The sequence below is a fragment of the Festucalex cinctus genome, chromosome 7 (assembly GCF_051991245.1).
Source record: "Festucalex cinctus isolate MCC-2025b chromosome 7, RoL_Fcin_1.0, whole genome shotgun sequence".
NCBI classification, from domain to species: domain Eukaryota; kingdom Metazoa; phylum Chordata; class Actinopteri; order Syngnathiformes; family Syngnathidae; genus Festucalex; species Festucalex cinctus.
The window spans coordinates 6,934,674-6,954,084 of record NC_135417.1 but is presented as its reverse complement, the minus strand read 5'-3'; the positions used below and the strand labels follow the sequence as shown (position 1 = coordinate 6,954,084).

At 41.0% G+C, this 19,411-nt stretch overlaps 2 protein-coding genes across 4 annotated transcripts; both read right to left on the bottom strand.

Annotated features, from left to right (window-relative positions):
- Positions 1-3,094: 3,094 nt before the first annotated feature.
- On the bottom strand, positions 3,095-7,931 carry rpz4 (rapunzel 4). The gene is made up of 3 exons (XM_077528206.1): positions 7,783-7,931; positions 5,674-6,597; positions 3,095-4,062 (listed from the first exon to the last, which is right to left on the bottom strand). The coding sequence occupies exons 2-3, from the start codon at positions 6,571-6,573 to the stop codon at positions 3,790-3,792; spliced, it is 1,173 nt and encodes a 390-aa protein (XP_077384332.1). The 5' UTR covers positions 6,574-6,597; positions 7,783-7,931; the 3' UTR covers positions 3,095-3,789.
- Positions 7,932-10,232: 2,301 nt separating this feature from the next.
- rpz5 (rapunzel 5) lies at positions 10,233-17,804 on the bottom strand. 3 transcript variants are annotated; one of them, XM_077528253.1, is made up of 2 exons: positions 17,677-17,804; positions 10,233-13,569 (listed from the first exon to the last, which is right to left on the bottom strand). In XM_077528253.1, the coding sequence occupies exon 2, from the start codon at positions 13,521-13,523 to the stop codon at positions 12,333-12,335; it is 1,191 nt and encodes a 396-aa protein (XP_077384379.1). In that variant the 5' UTR covers positions 13,524-13,569; positions 17,677-17,804; the 3' UTR covers positions 10,233-12,332. The 3 variants fall into 3 exon arrangements, with proteins under 3 accessions (XP_077384379.1, XP_077384381.1, XP_077384380.1); XM_077528255.1 differs by having other exon boundaries at positions 10,233-13,548; positions 17,677-17,751; XM_077528254.1 differs by lacking the exon at positions 17,677-17,804 and adding an exon at positions 17,536-17,651.
- Positions 17,805-19,411: the final 1,607 nt, after the last annotated feature.

The following is a 19,411-nucleotide window of genomic DNA, read 5'->3' as shown; positions in this document are numbered from 1 at the left end:
TCTTTTGTCTTGCTAGGTGAGCGTCAAGCAAGATGGGACACGTTTTAATTTTTTTTTTCAACTACTCTTAGGTGCTGTGACATGTTTGTGTGTATACACATTTAAATCTAGGCTACATATTATTATTTGTGTGTGTGTGTTCAACTTCTGAAAAACAAAATGTTTTCTTTTTGTCCATTTGGCAAGCCGTCCCACAGAGTATGACGTCATGTTTTCATTTTTCACTGACGTGATGAGAATGAATACCACTAGATGGCGACATTTTCCTCATTCTCACCAAGGCACTTCTTTTCGAAATACGACATTATTAAATCTATTGATAAGTAAAGATCAAATTCAAACATAATGCAATGGATTAATCAACAAACAATGTAACAATTTCAAGAAAATATGCACGTTTCAATTTCTGGTTTGAAATTCATTTAATTATAACAAATAAAAAATACATTGGTCCAATTAAATTAAATTAACTAATTAAATTATGCCTGCTCTTTTTCTTGATTCAAAATAAAAATATGAGATCACAATTGATTGTTGCTGTGGCTGCCCCCGCAATGATGGAGGCTCACCCTCTTGGCCCCCACCCTCTACAATCGGGCAGCTATTTTTTTTTTTTCTTAATTATTACTATTACAACAGGATGCGGGAAAATAAGAAAAAATCTATGCGACACTGTACATTAAATTTTATGCAATCTGTTTTTCTCTGAAAGTAGTTCAAAAGCACGGACCTAAAAAAATTAGTAAATTATTTTTGTACATGTTTGTATCTTTTATGAATGAAATCATCTTGATTTGATGTATTTGAATCACCCCAGTTTTATTGGTGGAAAAAAAAATAATAAAATGCAAACAACAATAAAAGTGGCCAGTCGATTACTAGTTTCATTTTATTTATTTTTGCAAAACTCATTTCTATTGTGTATTCTAAACAAAATATGTATTTATGAACAAATGGGAAAAGATCAGAGAAAATTTCCATTCATTTCAAGCAAATTTGAAATGGAATTTTTTTCTCTCTCTCTTCCCCTCTTCTTCTCTCTCTCTTCCCTCCCTCCCCCTTTTTCTCTCTCTTTTCTGCCCCTCTTTCTCTCTCCCCCCTCCCCCTCTTTCTCTCTCTCCCTCCCATCCCCGAGCCTCTCTCTCTCCCTCTCAACCTGAATTCAGTCATTCTTTCACAGACCACTAGAGGGAGACACTCCATACCACATTGTGAGAACTAATAAAGAGGACATCAACCTATTTACGCTATACATTCCAACATCACTCCAAAACGTCCTACGGAGTGCAAGGTCCCCTGGTTGCACTTAGCCCCGCCCTCACGCGAGGCAGCCAATCACGACCACCCACCAAAATGACAAAACGGTCCCGCCCATTGGCAGGCGAATGAGCCGAGTGGGAGGGTTCGGGCGAGTTGAAACTTAGCGGCGTCGGCACAATTGGCGTCCCGCGTTCGCCATCCTCGCGACTGCGCGTGATGATGTTTGTCCGCGTTCTTGCCGTCACCTGACGACTGACGCCGGCTCAATGCGCCGACTGTGAGCTCAAATGGAAAGCATCACGGCACCTATTCAACATTCCCAATGTCCACTTTGTCAGGGCCGAAGAAGAAGAGGAAAAAAAAAAAAAAAAAAAAAAGCCGAAGGGATAGAAAATATTTGCACCCGGCACGATACGTTTGAGCGTCACGAAATCTTGCACGAATGTTCGTTCATTATGACTGGACGCAGGAACATCTAAACAGAAGCTATGCTGTCAAACTGTGAAAGTTAATCAAACGTTTTAGTTTGAATTTGATCTTTTTCGCTACCTGAAGCGTGTGCAACATCGCAAAAAGGTGCTTTTTTTTTGCCAAATGTTCGAAAATAGTAGCGTGTAGCACAAGTGACCGATTGTTGTGTTCACCATAACAGGACGGCGAAAAAGTCAAACGATAACCTAAGCTGCGAAAATGTCGTAGCGGATTCAACAATTCGCAACAAATTTTGAACGCAATCCGAGTGAGGGTTAAAATTTGAAGTTTTCAACTCAACTCAGGGTGAGGGCGGAGCCTGAAGTTAAAACCAAATGAAACCAAATACACTCCCCTGAGCATTCTAAAATATTACTGATAGTCTAGACTGATATGGTTTTTTTCAAGGTGGATACCGATTATTAGTCGTCAAGGAGACAGATAACCGATATTTCAAGCCGATATTCATCTGCAGTAAAAGAGAAATTTTTAGCGTCAAAATAAAAAAAAATTAAATTAAAAACTAAGCAGGTAAATAGTTCCATAAAGTTTTCTACTGTAAATTAAGTTTTCCAAAATTTCAACATAATTTGATGATGATGATTCAACAGAAAGCACCAAATCTTTGAAGGAATTATTGGTTGATTTCTACCTGCTCTTATTTTCTCTTTTCAACACGGTGACGAGTGTACGTCTCGTACGTATTCGGAACGCAGACTACTTTGCCTTGTTTTCGCATTTTTGAAACATGACGAGTGTCTTTCTGTGACAAAGATAGAAAAGCTGCAACCACGTGATTATAGGGCAGCCGGGGTGTTTCCACGTTGGCTAAAATATCCTTTTCCTCCTCCTCCTCCTCGGAAATGCGAGCGGGACAAATTCTGTTTTATGGATTAACTCGCAGCCATTTTCATGGAAGCAACCCCCTTCTGTTTTACTGGATTTTGACTGATTTTGCAAGGCCCACAGAATATTGCGTTCTATTGCTATAAAAAATGGAACCTACCAAAAGAAAGATTAGGGTCTCTTTTTTTCATCAGGAAAAAAAGCATGTTTCTATCTGTTTCTTTTTTGCAGCAATTAAAATATATCTAAGTTTGCAACATGGCCCTGGTTGAGCTCTTATACTCTGCTGCCACCCGCTGGCCGTTGTTGTAATTCTACCATTGCTTCCTCCCTTCTCTGCAGTTGAGAGGCTGCATCAAAGCCTTTTGTATGCTCTAGCAGGGGGAAAAACAACAACAACAAAAAAAAAAAAAAAAAAACAAAACGTATAAATACGTCTTTCGGACACAAAACATTTAAAATAAAACATTTTTACATTTTTGGGAGCAAATGAGTTAAATCCACCACAACAGTGCAAAAACACACAAACATTATATAATTTTTTTTTACATTTATTCTGACAATACAATTGCACAAACTCCAACCAGCAAACACACGGTAATGAACTACGTGAGATAGATACTTTGAATAATGTTTGGTAAATATGAGGAAAATGTTGTTCAGATGATAAATTGTGTCAGTAATGTCTTGTTTGATCATAGTGGTTATAAAAATAAGAGCACATTCATTCTTAAGAACAAATCATAGCACTTGAGGATAAGCAACTATTTTTGAAGTCCTCTTGTTTACATTTCCATTTAAAACACCATAAATCATGTTATTTCTACCAAGTATTGTCTCAAATATTCTCCAGTTTGGATAATGTAAACGTATAGGATGGTATGGCGAGAAACGTTTCTTGGGAGGAGCAATATGGCGGCCTCGCCACCTCAAAAGTCTTGGCCTATCAGCTATCCAGGCATATAATCAGTGATAAAAACGGGTGCAGTTTTTGCAGCTTCACTAATATTCCACAAACGCAATAATCATCACATGACCGTGTTCAGTCTAATAGGGGCGCATCGAACATACTATCGTCAAGAAAACTTTTCACATGGGACTACTCATATCAGACTTTGCATCGAGTGTCATGCTGCAGAGAGAAACGGGCTTACCAGGGCAAACGATGCGTTTAAGGCACTCAAGGAGAAAGTTGCGGACGTCGCCGAGCCGTCACGCCGAGTGAAGGCACACGTGCAAGTTCTTGTGCTCCTCCCAGTAGTGGAGCTCGTCGGAGAAGCTCCAGGCGCAGGCCAGGTCCTTGCTGGTCTTGACGGTGTGGACGGCGCATTGGCCGGGCACCTGCTCGAACAGCATCTCGGCCACGGCCACCACGCTCAGCTTCTTCTGGCTCTGGATCAGCCGGCGCACGTGAGCGCGGTCCACCGGCTCGGGCGACGAGCTGTACGACACCACCACGTTGAGTTTGTCGTCCGACGTCGGCACCTGGAACCGAGGGATGTTATACCATTTTCATTTGAGTTAAGTTTTGAGTTTTGTTTTTTAAATTGAGTTAGTTTTAATTAGTTTTCAGGGTGTTAATAAATGCTTAGTTTTAGTTAGTTTCAGTCTTAGTATTTTTATGTGTATTACTTGTGCGCAGTATTTAAAAAACAGCATGGGAGCGACATCATCTTTTTGTGCTTTTCTACTGGCTGCTGCTAGATGATGTCACTTCTGTGTGACACACTTTCAAACGTCCTTATTCCGGTTAATATCAAATAAATCTACTTAAAATCACATTTAAAAATCATCCCCAAAGGCTCACGCATTAAATTAATTACCAAAGACTAAAACAAAGGACATTTTTGCTTTAATTATAGTTTTAGTTAGTTTTACGACGCTAATTTTTTTTTTTTTTGAATTTTAGTTTGTTAGTTTTAGTTAACTAAAATAACATTGGTTAGAATTCAAATCAGTTAATTTTGCAAGAAATTTTAATTTAGTTTTTGTGATAGTCTTTTGATGACAATTATAGTTTTAGTCATAATTCAGTCATCTGACTGTATTTTAGTTGACAAAAAAAAGAGAGCAATTTTAGTCAACTAAATTGACCGTTTAGTCGATATTTTTGAAAACATAATGTTTCAGTTATTGTTTCGATTTTTTAAAAAAGCATTTCCGTTTTTATTTTATTAACAAAATTGTTTGTTGGATTTTAGTTTGGGTTTTTTTCCCGTTAGTTTTAGTTAACTAAAATCACCTCGGTTAGAATTCAAACCAGTGTTAATTTTGACAAAAAATTTTTACTTTATTTTTACTTAGTCATTTGACTAAAATTAATGAAAGTTTTAGCCATAATTTAGTCATCTGATTGTATTTTAGTTTTAATCAAATTTTCGTCGACTAAATTGACCTTTTCGTCAATATTTTTGTAAACATAAAATGTAGTTTCAGTTAGTTTTTGTTTTTTAAAAAGCATTTCCATGTTTATTTTAATTCGTTTTTTGAATTTTAGTTTCAGTTAACTAAAATAACCTTGGTTAGAATTCAAACCAGTGTTAATTTTGACAACATTTTTTGACTTTATTTTTACTTAGTCATTTGACTAAAATTAATGAAAGTTTTAGTCATAATTGAGTCATCTGATTGTATTTTAGTTTTAATCAAATCTTAGTCGACGAAAATAAAGATTTTGTTTTTTAAAAAGCATTTCCGTTTTTATTTTATTTCGTTAACGAAATTGTTTTTTTTTTTATTTTAGTTTCAGTTAACTAAAATAACCTTGGTTAGAATTCAAATCAGTGTTAATTTTGTCAATACATTTTAATTTAGTTTTACTTAGTCTTTTGACTAAAATTAATTACAGTTTTAGTCATAATTTAGTCATCTGATTGTATTTTAGTTTTAATCCAATTTTAGTCGATGAAAATAAAGAGCAATTTTAGTCAAATAAATTCACCATTTAGTCGATATTTTTGTGAACATAAAATGTAGTTATGGTTAGTTTTCGTTTCTTAAAAAGCATTTCCATTTTTATTTTATTTCGTTAACAAATTTGTTTTTTAAATTTGAGTTGCTTTTGTTGTTATTTTTAGTTGACTAAAATAACCTTGCCTGGAAGCGGCTCCGCCCCGCAGGGCAGTGGAAGTTCTTGGGGGCGAAGAGGCCCGTGGGCGACTTGAAGACGCGCACCGACCAGCCCACCCAGTCGTACTTGTTCCTCAGCTTGGTGACGATGGCGTCGGCCACCTGCTGGTTGCTCCAGCCGGGGTTGTCCCTCAACAGCCGCCTGGCGTCTAGCTCGGCCTGCTTGGGGAAGCTGGCCACGCAGTCCTGGATGACGGCGTTCATCTTCTCCTGCACCGCCTTCATCTTCTCGCCCCAGTCCTGGAGGAGCGCGTCTTCCTCGTCGTAGCCCTTCAGGGCGGCGTGGCCCAGCAGGGCGATGATCCCCAGGCAGAAGAGCTTCTTCAGCCGGGCGCAGAAGTCCTCCAGGGGCCGGCGGCTTTTCTCCTCGTAGTTGAGGACGATCTCCAGCACCGAATCGCCGGAGAAGGTGTCGCCCGTCACGGCGTTGTAGAGGACGTGCAGGTTCTTGTCGCCGCCCGTCCTGTCGAAATGCTCCAGGAAGAGCTTCTTCTTGACTTCGCGGAACTTGGCCTTGGCGTTGAGGATGTCCATGTACTTCCGGAACTGGTTGGTGATGTTCTCCTCCACCGAGAAGTAGGTGGCATCCATGCCGCTCTTCTTGATCTCGTCGAGGATGCGCCGCATCTGGTCCGAGACGGCGTCCAGGCGGTCGCGCACCTTCTGGAACTGCTCCTTCATGAAGACCGCCTCCTTGCTCTCCACGTTGTCCAGCGCCAGCTTGACGATGGGCGCGGCGATGGAGAAGACCGGGAAGAGGTCGCCCACGATGCTGGCCACGACCTCGGCGCCCTGCTCGAAGGTCTCCATCACCGTCTCCACCATGTCCTTCTTCTCCGACACGAGCCTCTGCAGCTTATCGGCCATCTCGGGAGTCGCCGCGCTTCAAAACTAGATCAAAATATCAACTCAAGTCATTTCTCATACTGAAGTGACCTTAAAAATAAATACATAAATGTGTATAGATAGGTCTAATGCCACTGAACATTGTGCGTGGTTGAAATTGAAAAAAATATTCAGAAATGACCTAGTTAATCACATGGAAAAGCCATATTTTGGACAAAATCACAAGAATTTATTTTAATTAATAAATGATTAACAATTAAACTTTTCCAAGAATTATATCAGTTAATTTGAATAATTATTAATTAACCATTAATAAACAAATGAAATTATAAATTAAACTATAATTATAACCCTGGAATATATTGTAGCTCATAATATATATTTTTTTTACTGGGTGCAGGGTTCACCTGCACTTTCCATTCAGGATTGTTGTGTTGATTTTAAGTTCACAACAAACACGAGAGTGTCAAATTGATAGAAACAAAACCCAGTAGGTGGACTAAGTTAACGCCACAAAAACAACATATTAGCGAACGTGAGCATTGTTATCTGAGTGTCCCTAATGAATTGGCCACGTGTCATTCTTCGTGTTGTTTCTAAATGCAACTTGTGATGACATTCAACGCGTGTATCTTCCAAAAGAGGAGTGATAGTGCATATTACATGGTCCAAATGTCCATAGTGTGGTAAGGAAAAAAAACAAAAAACAATATCCGCTGGCACTTTAATGGAGAGCTGAGCAAACAGGCTGAAACCCCAACAGGCGGTTAATGAGTTCTCATAATGGAACAAGGAATCGATCGATCGACAAGCTGAGAGGCAAACAAAGCATGTTAACAAGATTGTTCAAACCGCACAACTACACGAGCAAAAAAAAACTTTCCGCACGCGCAAAATCAACACAAGACAAGCAGAGAAACGCGGAAGGTGATGACGTCATAACCCAACACTGAAGGGACCAACGCCCAGAAAAGTTAAGACGAAACACTTCTCATGTCATTCTACAACCAATATGCTGACTTTTAACAACTTATCGTTAGCAAACGAAGCCACTCTAACAAATTACTATCTTTTTTTTCCCTTCACAAGGCGTTCGAGAGCGCAACACCCATCGATCAAGTAACGAGATCGAAACGAAGTCGATAAAAGTCGTTTTTAAAACGTCGTCCAGCTTGGCAACGAGCCTAGACGGGGAAATATTTCTCTAATTAGTGATTTTGAAGTACTCACCTCCTTTAAAGGAAACCCAAAAAAAGTTTAGATGAATCAGAAGACGTCAAAATTGGTCCGCTACGGGTTGCTTCCGTGTTCCGGTCACGTGATCTAGGCCCACCTGTTTTGGGAGGTAACAGCAAGTGACGTCATTCCCACTCCAGCGGCCCTCCAGTCACCCACTTGGTGAACTAGCAGATTAAACATTTAAAATATGTTTGGCTAGAATTAACTAATATATTGTCCAGGTCAGGTTCATTTGTAAAATTCTGTTTAATTTATTTTAATTCAAAACTGAATACAGTAACCTTATCTGTAATGACATTCCACTTTTGCCGGGGGTCGCCTGCAGATGTCGTCACGTCATCTGCAGGAATGCCAGAAATTATCAGTTTACAATTGTTCAAAATAAAATTTATAGGCTAAAATTTTAAAAACATAAATAAACCTAAAAATATAAAAGCATGATATTTTCAGAGTGACAAAAAAAAAAAAAAAAAAAAAAAAAAAAGATTGAAGCGCTTTCGTGCGTGCCGGTGACGTCAGTAGGCAGCGCTAACGAAGTTAGCTTCGGTTTGGTTTCTTTTTTTTTTTTTTTTTTTTCCAGCTGTTCACAAATCAATCACAATAACAAAAACCACATTAACAATCTAAACTGACAATATTTGTCACATCTGAGACAATTATTTTGTGTATTTATCATTTACTCAATCTATTTTATTATTTGTTCAATATATTTTATTTTTATATTCTTAGGTTTATTTGTTTTTACATTTTCAGTCTGTACATTTTGTTATTTAAATTACATCTTTAGTAATTTATTTCAAATGTTTGACGTCGACTTTGCAGCCAATCCTGTAGCCTAGCGGGACGTGTTGGTGAGGCGACCGCGACCCCGATAACGATCTGGCAACCCGATCACATCTGACACTGACACGACACCTGCTGTTATATTTCCTAATAGTACATTCCACTGTAAATGTATGCTTCATACTGTAGAGGTGGGGTTTACATTCTTGGGCCCGGTTGTAAACCAACTCAGTTGTGTTTGTGCTACCAACCAAAGAATATTGTGGTAAATCGGGCCCTGCCCCCAACCCCCAAACTAGCCACCGAATTTCCCAAAACGGTAAATAATCAGGGTTTCAGTAGATGTCATACACCTTGAGGGTTTAGCAAGCGGCCCCTCCCAGTCTTATGGAACGTTCTCGTAAATAGAAACTCTATGCTTAAAAGGCCAACAATAGTAATGTTGACACAGTAAACGCAGTGGGTCGGCATGAAAGCACGACTGAATCCTGTACGACAGCTTGCCAAACTGACTCGGGGAAACTCAAATTGGAGTATTTCTGATATATGACTTGCAAGATGTAAAGTTCTACTGATCCAGCAAGTCTGTGTCCACGGAGTTGACTTCTTTTCAGGGAAGAAGAAGGAACCTGATAAAATTCACTAGCAAATATCAAACTAAGCGTTACTCAGCATTTAGATGTTAGTTCCTTTCTTTTCTACGGAGAAGCGTAGAGCTGCCAATGTGGAGTAAACATTTTTGGCTGGCGAGTATGTTCGAACATAGTCGCAAATACCTTCGAACATAGCCACAAATACCTTCGAACACACATGTCGGCTACATGCTACAAAGTTAGCATAACTTCCCATAATGCGACGGGGTATTTGCGCATGCGCGGGTGAAAAATAAAACCCAATTTTTTTAGGCATTTGGGCCACATTACCAATTCATTAGAAAATTAAGTAGACAAAAAACATTGTTTATTCGTACCTTTTACGATTTATTATGTCTGCTGTGCATGATTTAGGTTTTTCATTTTTTTTCACTCGCACATGCGCAAATAATACCCGGTGGCATTATGGGAACTTTGTAGCGTGTAGCCTTACAAGTACGTTCGAACATATTTGCGAGTATGTTCGTACATATGTTTGAACATACTCGCCAGCCAAAAGCGTTTACTCCACATTGGCAGCTCTACGCTTCCGTTCTTTTCTGCTCAAAAGTCACAATGGAAAATCATCCTGACGCTCGAAAGCTAATGACAATTCCCCGTTTACGTTACAAGTCAAAATGGCGGTCTTACTCGGTGAAATGGCTGCCCGAGTCCACGTCCGTCAAAAAGCATTGGACTCTGGATCTCTGTAATTTGACTTGTAAGGATTATTTTGATTTCAAAATGTGACGAAATGTCGCTTGAGTACTCGAACAATCTGCCTGGTTTGTGTATGCTAGCCACAGGCAAAAGCAATACAAATACGTCGTTTGTTTTCACCGTGTAATGCAAATATCAGAAAATGGCCGAACGTTAGTCCTGTTTTTTTCTAATGCTCTCCTTGAACAAAGAAGTTGTCTGCTTACTAACAAGGAGACCAAACTATACAAATGTCTGACAATGAAAAACAACAAAACAAAACTTGCTGACCATTTTTCTTGTAAATCAGATGACAAGTCAACTTGGTGTTTTTAAAAATCAGCATACTGTACATTTAATGGAATGACTTTTGTACATTACATTGTAAAAAAAAAAAAAAAGAAAGAAAATGTTTAAAAAAGAAAAAAAGGGCAGCGTTAAGAACACTGACAAGAAAACAAACATCACAGTGATTCAAGGGTGTCAGCTTGACCTTGAAAAATCAATCGGGGTGCTTGCTGTATGACAAGAAAAAAAAATAAAAAATCAGCAGGATATTGTCTTTGGTACAGTATCGTCTCTATCCTTAAGAATGCTGTGTTGTGATGTTTATGTAAACAGGAAGCCTGGCTCGCTGCCTCTCGGCTATTTCTGCTAAGCTAAAACATCAAGATGACTTTTTGTTGGCTTTTGAAACAACGGACTTGGCTCACGTAGACTTGATTTGGAAATATTGGACCACTAAAAAAAAAAAAAAAAGACATATTTTGGATGCTGTTTAGCGTTCTCACAAGTGTGACTGCACTATTTTTCACATTCCACAAACATGTCGCTAATGTATATAATTAACAGATTCACAGACACAAACACAAATACAGCTAACTAGCATTGCTAACGGAAGTGCGTTTCGGAGAATTGATTTACTATATTTTGATACCATAACAGTTACATTATTTATGTTTTCTTTTTTTAATATGTTTACTAATCTAACTACAGTATTGGTCAATGAGGGAAAAAAAAAAAAAAAAAAGTTGTTTTGTCTGGTATTGTGAAACCGCTATTGTGTATTTTTGTTCAGAGTTTGCCATCAGAATCAGATCCTGGTTCATACCAATTTGTAAAAAAAAATAATGTACAAAAATTTGAAAAAAAAAAAATGAAAAAAAAAAAAAATCCAGAAAAATATTTACAGAAAATCATTCATTCCGTCTGCCATAATTATTTTGATTACCCTAAAATAGAACATAGGACTTTTTAACATGCATTGGTTATTATTGTTTTAACCTCGTATAGTTTGTTCCTTTTTATTATGTTTTTAATGTGAAATGTGTTCAGATGCGAACGTGTTCGAGAGGCTGGTCAAAGAACAATTTCTGTCACTAATTGTGTCAGACCATAAAATATCTGATTTGATGGCAATTTTGGTGTAGATTTTCCTGCAAAATTGAAAAGAACAAATACATTTTGTAATCAACACCAAGTAGATACTTTTTCTTTTTTGCTCCATTCAGATGTTGAATTTGACCCCATGACTTTTCTGATTTCACACTATTTGTATACGAGCGAATAAAATGTGCATTTTCCATAGCATGTCCGCTTGAATCACTGACCTGTATATTTAAATGACTGGATAGCCCGTACACGCCAGTTCAAAGCCGTTGAAATCACAGGGCGGCCATCTTACGTTCTATTTTAAATATTACCATCCTCCCAAAGACGTATTTACACGTTTTTATGTTCGTTTTTTTTTTTAATGCTAGAGCATATAAAAGGCTTTGATGCAGCCTCTGAACTGAAGAGAATGCTTCAAGCAATGGTAGTTATTACAAAAACGGCCATCACACAGTAGCAGAGTATAAAAGATCAACCTGGGCCATGTTGCAAAAAATCTTGTTTCCCCACTGTTTTAATTGAACAGATTTGTGAATAATGATGAAACTTTGCTATATTCTAATGCTAATAGTTGCATAATGGAAGCAGTTTTTTTCCTGGTGAAAGAAGAGACTAATCTTTGTTTTGGTAAATTCTGTGTTTTGATAGCAATAAGACAATATTCTCTGGGCCTTGCAAAATCAGTCAAAATCCAGCGAAAAATGTTCTGGGAGTGAATGAGTTAATGCATTTAAAACACCATATATCTTGCAGTTTCTACTAAGTATACTGTCAAAGATATTGTCAAATTTGGATCCTGTGAATGTATATGATCGTACGTCGAGAAACGTTTCTTCGGAGGAGCAATATGGTGGCCTCGCGACTTCAAAAGTATTGGCCTATCGGCTATCCAGTCATCTAATATCCATCAGCGGCTTGAATTGAGATTCAGGGCTCTAAATTGCCTGAGATGAAATAAGGACCTTATAACAACACTTAAAAAGTGGATTGATTCCATTGAACATTCATCGTCGACGCCGTAGCGCGGCCACCGTTCTACTGCGGGTGTACGCAGACGAAGGCCCGCTTGTGCTTGCCATAGTAGTAGGACTCCACGGGGAAGTTGTTGGACTCCACCACCTCCTTGTAGTGGCTGACGGCGTGCACCAGGCAGTCGGGGAAGCAGCGGTTGAGCGTCAGCGCCACCGCCATCATGTCGCCCTTCAGCCGCTGCCGCTCGATCTGCTGGTAGACGCTCGGCTTGTCGATGGGCGGCGGGTCCACGCAGAAGGACACCAACACCTTGACCTTGTCGCCGGCCGCCGGCAGCTCGAACCAATTGGCGCCGCCGCTGCCGTGGAACTTGCGCCCCGCCAGCCAGTTGTAGAAGAAGACGCGCTCGCGGCTGTTGAAGGCGCGCACAGACCAGCTGACCCAGTCGTACTTCTTGGCCAGCGTCGACAGCAGCGAGCGCGTCAGGTCCTCGCTGACGGTGGCGCACGTCGCCTCCTCCTTCAGAAGCTCCTCCAGGTCCAGCTTGGCCTGGTCCGCGAAGGTCTCGGCGCAGTGGTCCACGGCCGCTTTCATGCGCTTCTCCACCGCCTCCATGCGCTCCTGCCACTTGGCCACCAGGCCCGTTTCCACCGCGCCCTCCTTGAGGGCGGCGTAGCCCATGACAGCGATGAGGCCCACCACGAAAAGCTTCTTGAGGCGGGCGCAGAAGTCCTCCACCGCCCGCCGGCTCCTCTGCTCCGTGGCGACCACCGTGTCCAGCATGGGGTCGCCCGCCGCCGTCTCCCCCACGACGGAGTTGTACAGCGCATCCAGGTTCAAGTCGGCCTCGGTGTTCTCGTAGTACTTGATGAACTTCTCCTTCTTCTTCTCCTTCATGCCCGCCTTGGCGTTGATGAACTCCTGGAACTTGTCGTACTGGCCCAGGATGTGCGCCTCCCGGTCCATGCTTTGCTTGTTCATCGAGGTCCTCTGCAGCTCCAGGGCGATTTGGTCGATCTCGCTCTGGATGCCCTCCAGCTTCTGGTTGACCTGCTCGATTTTCTGGCTCAGGTAGACGGCCTCCTTGCCCTCCGGGTTGCTGAGGATCTCGGCCGAGGCCAGGAAGACCGCCTCCAGGATGGGGTGCAGCTGGCCGACGGTGGCGGCCAGGACCTCCGACGCCTGCCCCATGATGTCCACTCCTTTCTCGATCTTGTCCCGGTTGTTCACCAGCCAGTCTGCCACGCTGTTCATGGTCGCGCCGGTTGACGGCCGCTAGCTAACGGCGACAGAAAATTTCCTGAAAGGAGACCAAAGAGGGACAGCCTTCAAGGAGACGTTTTAGGACGTTTTCCCACACAAATTCAAACCAAGTGGAAGTCAGGGTTCGCAAGTTGACAGCCGCTAGCTAACGGCAACAAAATGATTCAGCCGCACTTCAGTGGTAGTTCAGTTCAGTTTCAGTCTTAGTTTTCTTTTTTTAAATGTGTATTACTTGTGCGCAATATTTAATAAACATGGTAAAATGAGCCTGTCCACCGGCCAGTTTGCGACGCTGTTGATGGTTGCGCCAGTTGACGACTGCTAGCTAACGACGACAAAATGATTCCGCTGCATTTCAGTGTTCAGTTCAGTATTAGTTTTTTTGTGTGTGTTTATTACTTGTGGACAATATTTAATAAACATGGTAAAATGAAGAGTTCCCTAACCCTTTTCACCAGCCAGTTTGCGACACTGTTTATGGTTGCGCCAATTGACGGCCGCTAGCTAACGGCGACAAAATGATTCCGCCGCACTTCAGTGTTAGTTCAGTTTCACTATTAGTTTTCATTTTTTGTGTGTGTATTGCTTGTGCGCAATATTTAATAAACATGGTAAAATGAAAGGGTTAGCTTTCCCTAACCCTGTCCACCAGCCAGTTTGTGACGCTGTTCATGGTTGTTCATGGCCCATCCGATAATCGGCCTATCCCTAATAAAAATAAATCTACTTTACTTAAAATCACGTTTAAAATCATTCCCAAAGACTCATGTATAAAAATAATTTCCAAAGATTTTTGCTAGTTAGTTTTGTAAATCATTAAATTTAGTTCCACTTGTCGTTTTCTAAAAAGCATTTTTGTTTTATTGTATTTCGTGAACAAAATTTTGTTGAATTTTAGTTTTCGTTTTCTAAAAAGCGTTTGTATTTTATTTCGTTAATGAAATTGTTGAATTTTTGTTTTTTTCGTTAGTTTTCTGGTTGGTCTGGTCTGGGGGGCGGGGCTTCCCATCTCAGCCCGCCCCCTCGACTGCGAGGTGTATTGGGTGTTTGGAACTTTGGTAACTGCCAAGTCACATGGATGCAATTTTTCCTCAATTCCGAACACCTTACATCACGTTTTCTGACATGAGGCAACTGTCAAAAAAAATGTTCTACACGTTTGGTGGACAGACACCAAAATGTGCGCTCGCTTTTCCACCACGTGTCCCTCCCTCCCACCAAAGTCACTGGCAGGTACGTACTCCGAGAAGCGGACCTTGTCCCGACACGTAGAACCTATTCCGCGACGCGCCTGCACACGACGGCATCGGGCCGCACCCTCGCAGCAGAAAATACACACAAACACATACGGATAGCATCATGCTCTAACAAAATGGCGGCAGGCCAGCGCAAACACAGATGTTGGCTAGGTGGGGGATTTTACTGCGCCGACACGTCACTTATCGTGTCGGCTTCATGGGAGAAAGGACACCAGGGAGATGATCTAAGTTGCCTGCACTGGCCTGGCCGTATTATTATGTCGGCGGAGGGAAAGAGGCACACCCAAGCCCGGCTAATGAAAAGCCTTCGGCAAAAGCGCACTTGTGCAACTTTGTAATCACACACGTTTGTCTTTGTATCGTCGTGGGGACTTCTCATTGACATAATGCCTTACCCGAACCTCAACCATAAACCAATTCAAACCTAAAACCTCTAAAACCAAAGTCTTGACATTCAAAAAGAGGTCTGAACTTGTGGGGACCACCAAAATGCCCCCTCAATTCCACAGTTGGTCCCCACTATGGTAGTTAAACCTGGGAAAACACGGGTGTATGGGGCACCACAATGTAGCAAAAAAAAAAAAAAAAAAAAAGTATAATTATGTTGCGGGTCAAATTGACCCATTTGAATGTTGAAAATGCTTTAGAAATATTTTTAAACATAAAATAAATTAAGAGGCTCTTTTTTTGGGGGTTCTTTTTGGGGGGGGGTATTGATTTTATTTGTATTATTTTTTATTAAAATTATGCATAAAAATGACCCTTGTTATATATTTTTTAAATAAATATTCTTAAATTATTTTTTATACAATAAAATTAACGTCCACTGTAGTAAAATAATTATTTAACCTTTTTCTATTTTGTCATTTACAGGACATTATAAACTGAACCAATGTCCAATGTAGACATTCTATTTTTAATACACTCGAAATATTCTGACAATCCTCTCTTCTTAACATCACCTAAAAATTCCGAGCAAGAAGTCTGATCTTATGAGTAATTCCAGAACATTCTCTCTGAGCAAGGAATGGAGAGAAACTCTTTCTTATCTTGGTGAGGGAGGTGTGGCTTATCCCGTTGCTAGGGATGAGTCAGCATTTCTAAAGCTGTGATTGGTTGACCTTGAAAGCTCGGAAAAATATACACTTTTTTTTTGGTAATAATGGGCAAAAGATTGTCCGGAAATTCAATGAAATTAGAAGGGAAGTCAACCCCAACATTTTCTTTACAATAAAATGTTGTACGCGTCCCCATGAGTCCAAACAGAAACATGAATGAAGCAGCAAAATCGACCTGTTTTTCACTCGTATCAGGTGGCGGCCATTTTGCCACTTGTTATCAACTGAAAATGACATCATCACACTTGCTCAAGTAACCAATCAAGCTTCACCTGACGTCCGAGTATGGTCATGTGACATCTGCAAGCTCAGCCGCATTTGGTCCCGAGCCCGAAGCCACTATGATGTCGTTTTCATTTTTCAGGCTAGTGACAAAATGGCCGCCCCACCCAGCGATGGATACTTCATTTATTTGCTTGTATTAATTTCCATGCTGGTAATTTTCGACATTTCCAACTCAATTTTGGTATTAGCGAGGATAAAATAAATGGCTCATTCCATTGTTTGGACAATATCTGTTCCGTCCGCCATTTTGCCCTCTGCTTTCTTTCATTGAATAAAACTACTACTGATCATTTACATGAATTAAAATTTAATCTATACAATAAATTTAATCTATACAGTAACTAACACAAACTACTGTGATAGTGAAAGTTCAATAACTCTTATTAAACATTCACTCACACAAATGTGTAGCAAAAACATTTCATTTCTCATTTCAACCGACTTATAAAAATATACAAAATATTGCACAACGGTGTCATATAGGAGCAACATTTGTGTGCTCCCCCCCCCCCCCCCCCTCTCTCATTCATTTTTATTTTGATAGCCGACATAAAGCAGGTGCCATTTTGGATGGTGTTTTGCACACAAACATGACCGGGGGGGTTTATTTATTAAAGCTGCCATGACGCTGCAGTGATGAGGTCACTCCGTGTCATTTTACTTTCAGTTCATTTTCACGCGTTCGGAACACAAAATATGAGGAGTAATTTCCAATCAACAATTTGGCACAGGGAGAAAACACTGCTCTTTTTTTTGGAAAGGGCGGGGCCCTTCCAACTGAGTTCGACACCCCCCAACACATCAGATGGACCTCCCCCCCAACCAACCATGACGACGCAGATCCGCTCCTTTGCAAGGGCCGAGGCCCCCCCGACGATGACCATTTTCAACCAGCGAAAAGCCGCAAACAAGCCAAAAAAAAAAAAAGTGCACTTCTACTCCAACGCGTTCGACTCGAACGTTCCAGGCCACTTGACAAGTCATGAGTGACATCATCAAATGCCTTTAATTCTTTTGATTTCACTTTCTTTTCAGTTAAATCAAACAAATAAAAAGGGTGAATTAGACAGACAAGCGAAGCCAAGTTTCACCATCAAATCCGCACCTTGAAAGGCCGAAATGCGGTTGGATTTGCATGTTACAGCTTTAATTCTTTCCATTTCACATTCCTCCGTTCTCTCACTTTTTTTTTTTTTTACAAAACATTCCAGAATGCATCAATTGAGTAAGGAATCATTGAAAGCTCTCTTTCAAATCCTCAAATCAGAACAAGCGACTTTAATTCTTTCGATTTCCTTTTTTTTTTTTTTAATTGCAAAAGAGAATTGAAGCCAAGCTCACCTTCAAATCTTCAATTTGACCGATCAAGTCTATAGCAGGCTTTAGTTCTTTCCTTTTCACTTTCTTTAGTTGGAACCAAAAAGTGTTTTTGCATTCTTAGGAACTGAAAAAAAAAAAAAAAGGAATTAAAAGCGAGCTCACCTTCTCAGACTCACTCGAACTTGTTCCGTAATCCAGCTGGGAAGGCGAGCACCAGCCACTGGCGGATGGATTTTTTTTCTCTCTCTCTCTTTCTCGCCCTCCACCCGTCCGTCTCAACCCCCCGGCGCATCTCGTCCCCCCGCCCCCTGTGGAACTCCTCCGTCCTTTTCACAGCATTCCAGACGAATGGATGGAGCGTAAAAGCGCGCTGGGAAAGAGAAGAGACAACATCCTGTAAACAAACACTCCTCCCATGTGGAGGGGGTCATGCTGCCACAAAAACACCCAAACGTGAGAAGAAACAAAAGTATAACTTGATGACACCACTAAACGCAAACTTTTCAGGTATCTGGACTGTGTGTTAATTGTATCGGCCATTTTGAAATTTAGTCTAAGTTTTAGTCCAGTTATGTGACTGCTGCAGAGCAAAGCAGGCAACATATTACTATCCTAGAAAGCGGCGTTTAGGATTTTTCTTTATTTACCAGAATTTTTCGGGCAAAAATGTGGCCGGAACCGTTGAACGTACCAGCACAAATTAGGTATCAGAAGATGTGGCGCGATTTGACTCGGCGGGGAATTATTTTTTTCCGAATTCCGAGTTACCATGACGACGCAAATCCCCCCCCCCCCAAAAAAAAAAACAACTGCCAATAAGTCCCATAGGAATTAATGGAGAAATCAAGCACCTAGGGATTGACCTGATTTCAACAGGAAGTGACCCAGAAGTGGCCTAAAATCAACAGGAAGTGACCTGATTTCAACAGGAAGTGACTTGATTTCAATAGGAAGTGACCCGGAAGCGACCTGATTACAACAGGAAGTGACCTGGAAATGGCCTAAAATCAACAGGAAGTGACTTGATTTCAATAAGAAGTGACCTGATTTCAACAGGAAGAGACAATGACTTCAACAGGAAGTGACCCAGAAGTGGCCTAAAATCAACAGAAAGTGACCTGATTTCAACAGGAGCTGACCCAGAAGTGACCTGATTTCAAAAGGAAGTGACCCGGAAGTGGCTTAAAATCAACAGGAAGTGACTTGATTTCAATAGGAAGTGACCTGATTTCAACACGAAGAGAATGATTTCAACACGAAGTGACCCAGAAGGGAAATAATTTCAATGGGAAGTGATCTGGAAGTGGCCTAAAATCAACAGAAAGTGACCAGATTTCAACAGGAAGTGACCCAGAACTGATCTGATTTCAACAGGAAGTCTTTATTTTAGCCCAGGAAAATATTTTATTCGTCTAGTCGAGAAAAACTGTTTGAGTCTAGTTTTAGTCAGGACAATCATTTAAGCCCTGTATGTAAAAGGGGATTGTTGACCCAGTGGCAGCCCCCAAGACAAAACCGGCCTTGTTTGTGGCTGGGAGCTGGTCGTCACGGCAACCGCACCCACTCTCATCGCCAACGCTCGCCCCCGATTGCCCCAAAGGCGTCCATTAGCGACGGCAGGCCGGAAGAAATCGCTCGGTCACAGCGCCATGTCCGGATGAAAGGCCACGTTTGTCTCGGGCGGCCTGCACGCCGTGACAGGCGCTGCCGCGCGACGGCACGTCACGCAGCAAGACGAGTTTGGTGCATGATGAGGAATAAATACGTCACATGTTCTGTTTCTTTATACTGCAACTTTTCGCTAAGAAGGGTAACTGCTGTTGCTAATTTTGTCCACTGGAGGGCGCACTGACAATCACTTAAAACTCCTTCACTCCCAAAAACGTATAAATACGTT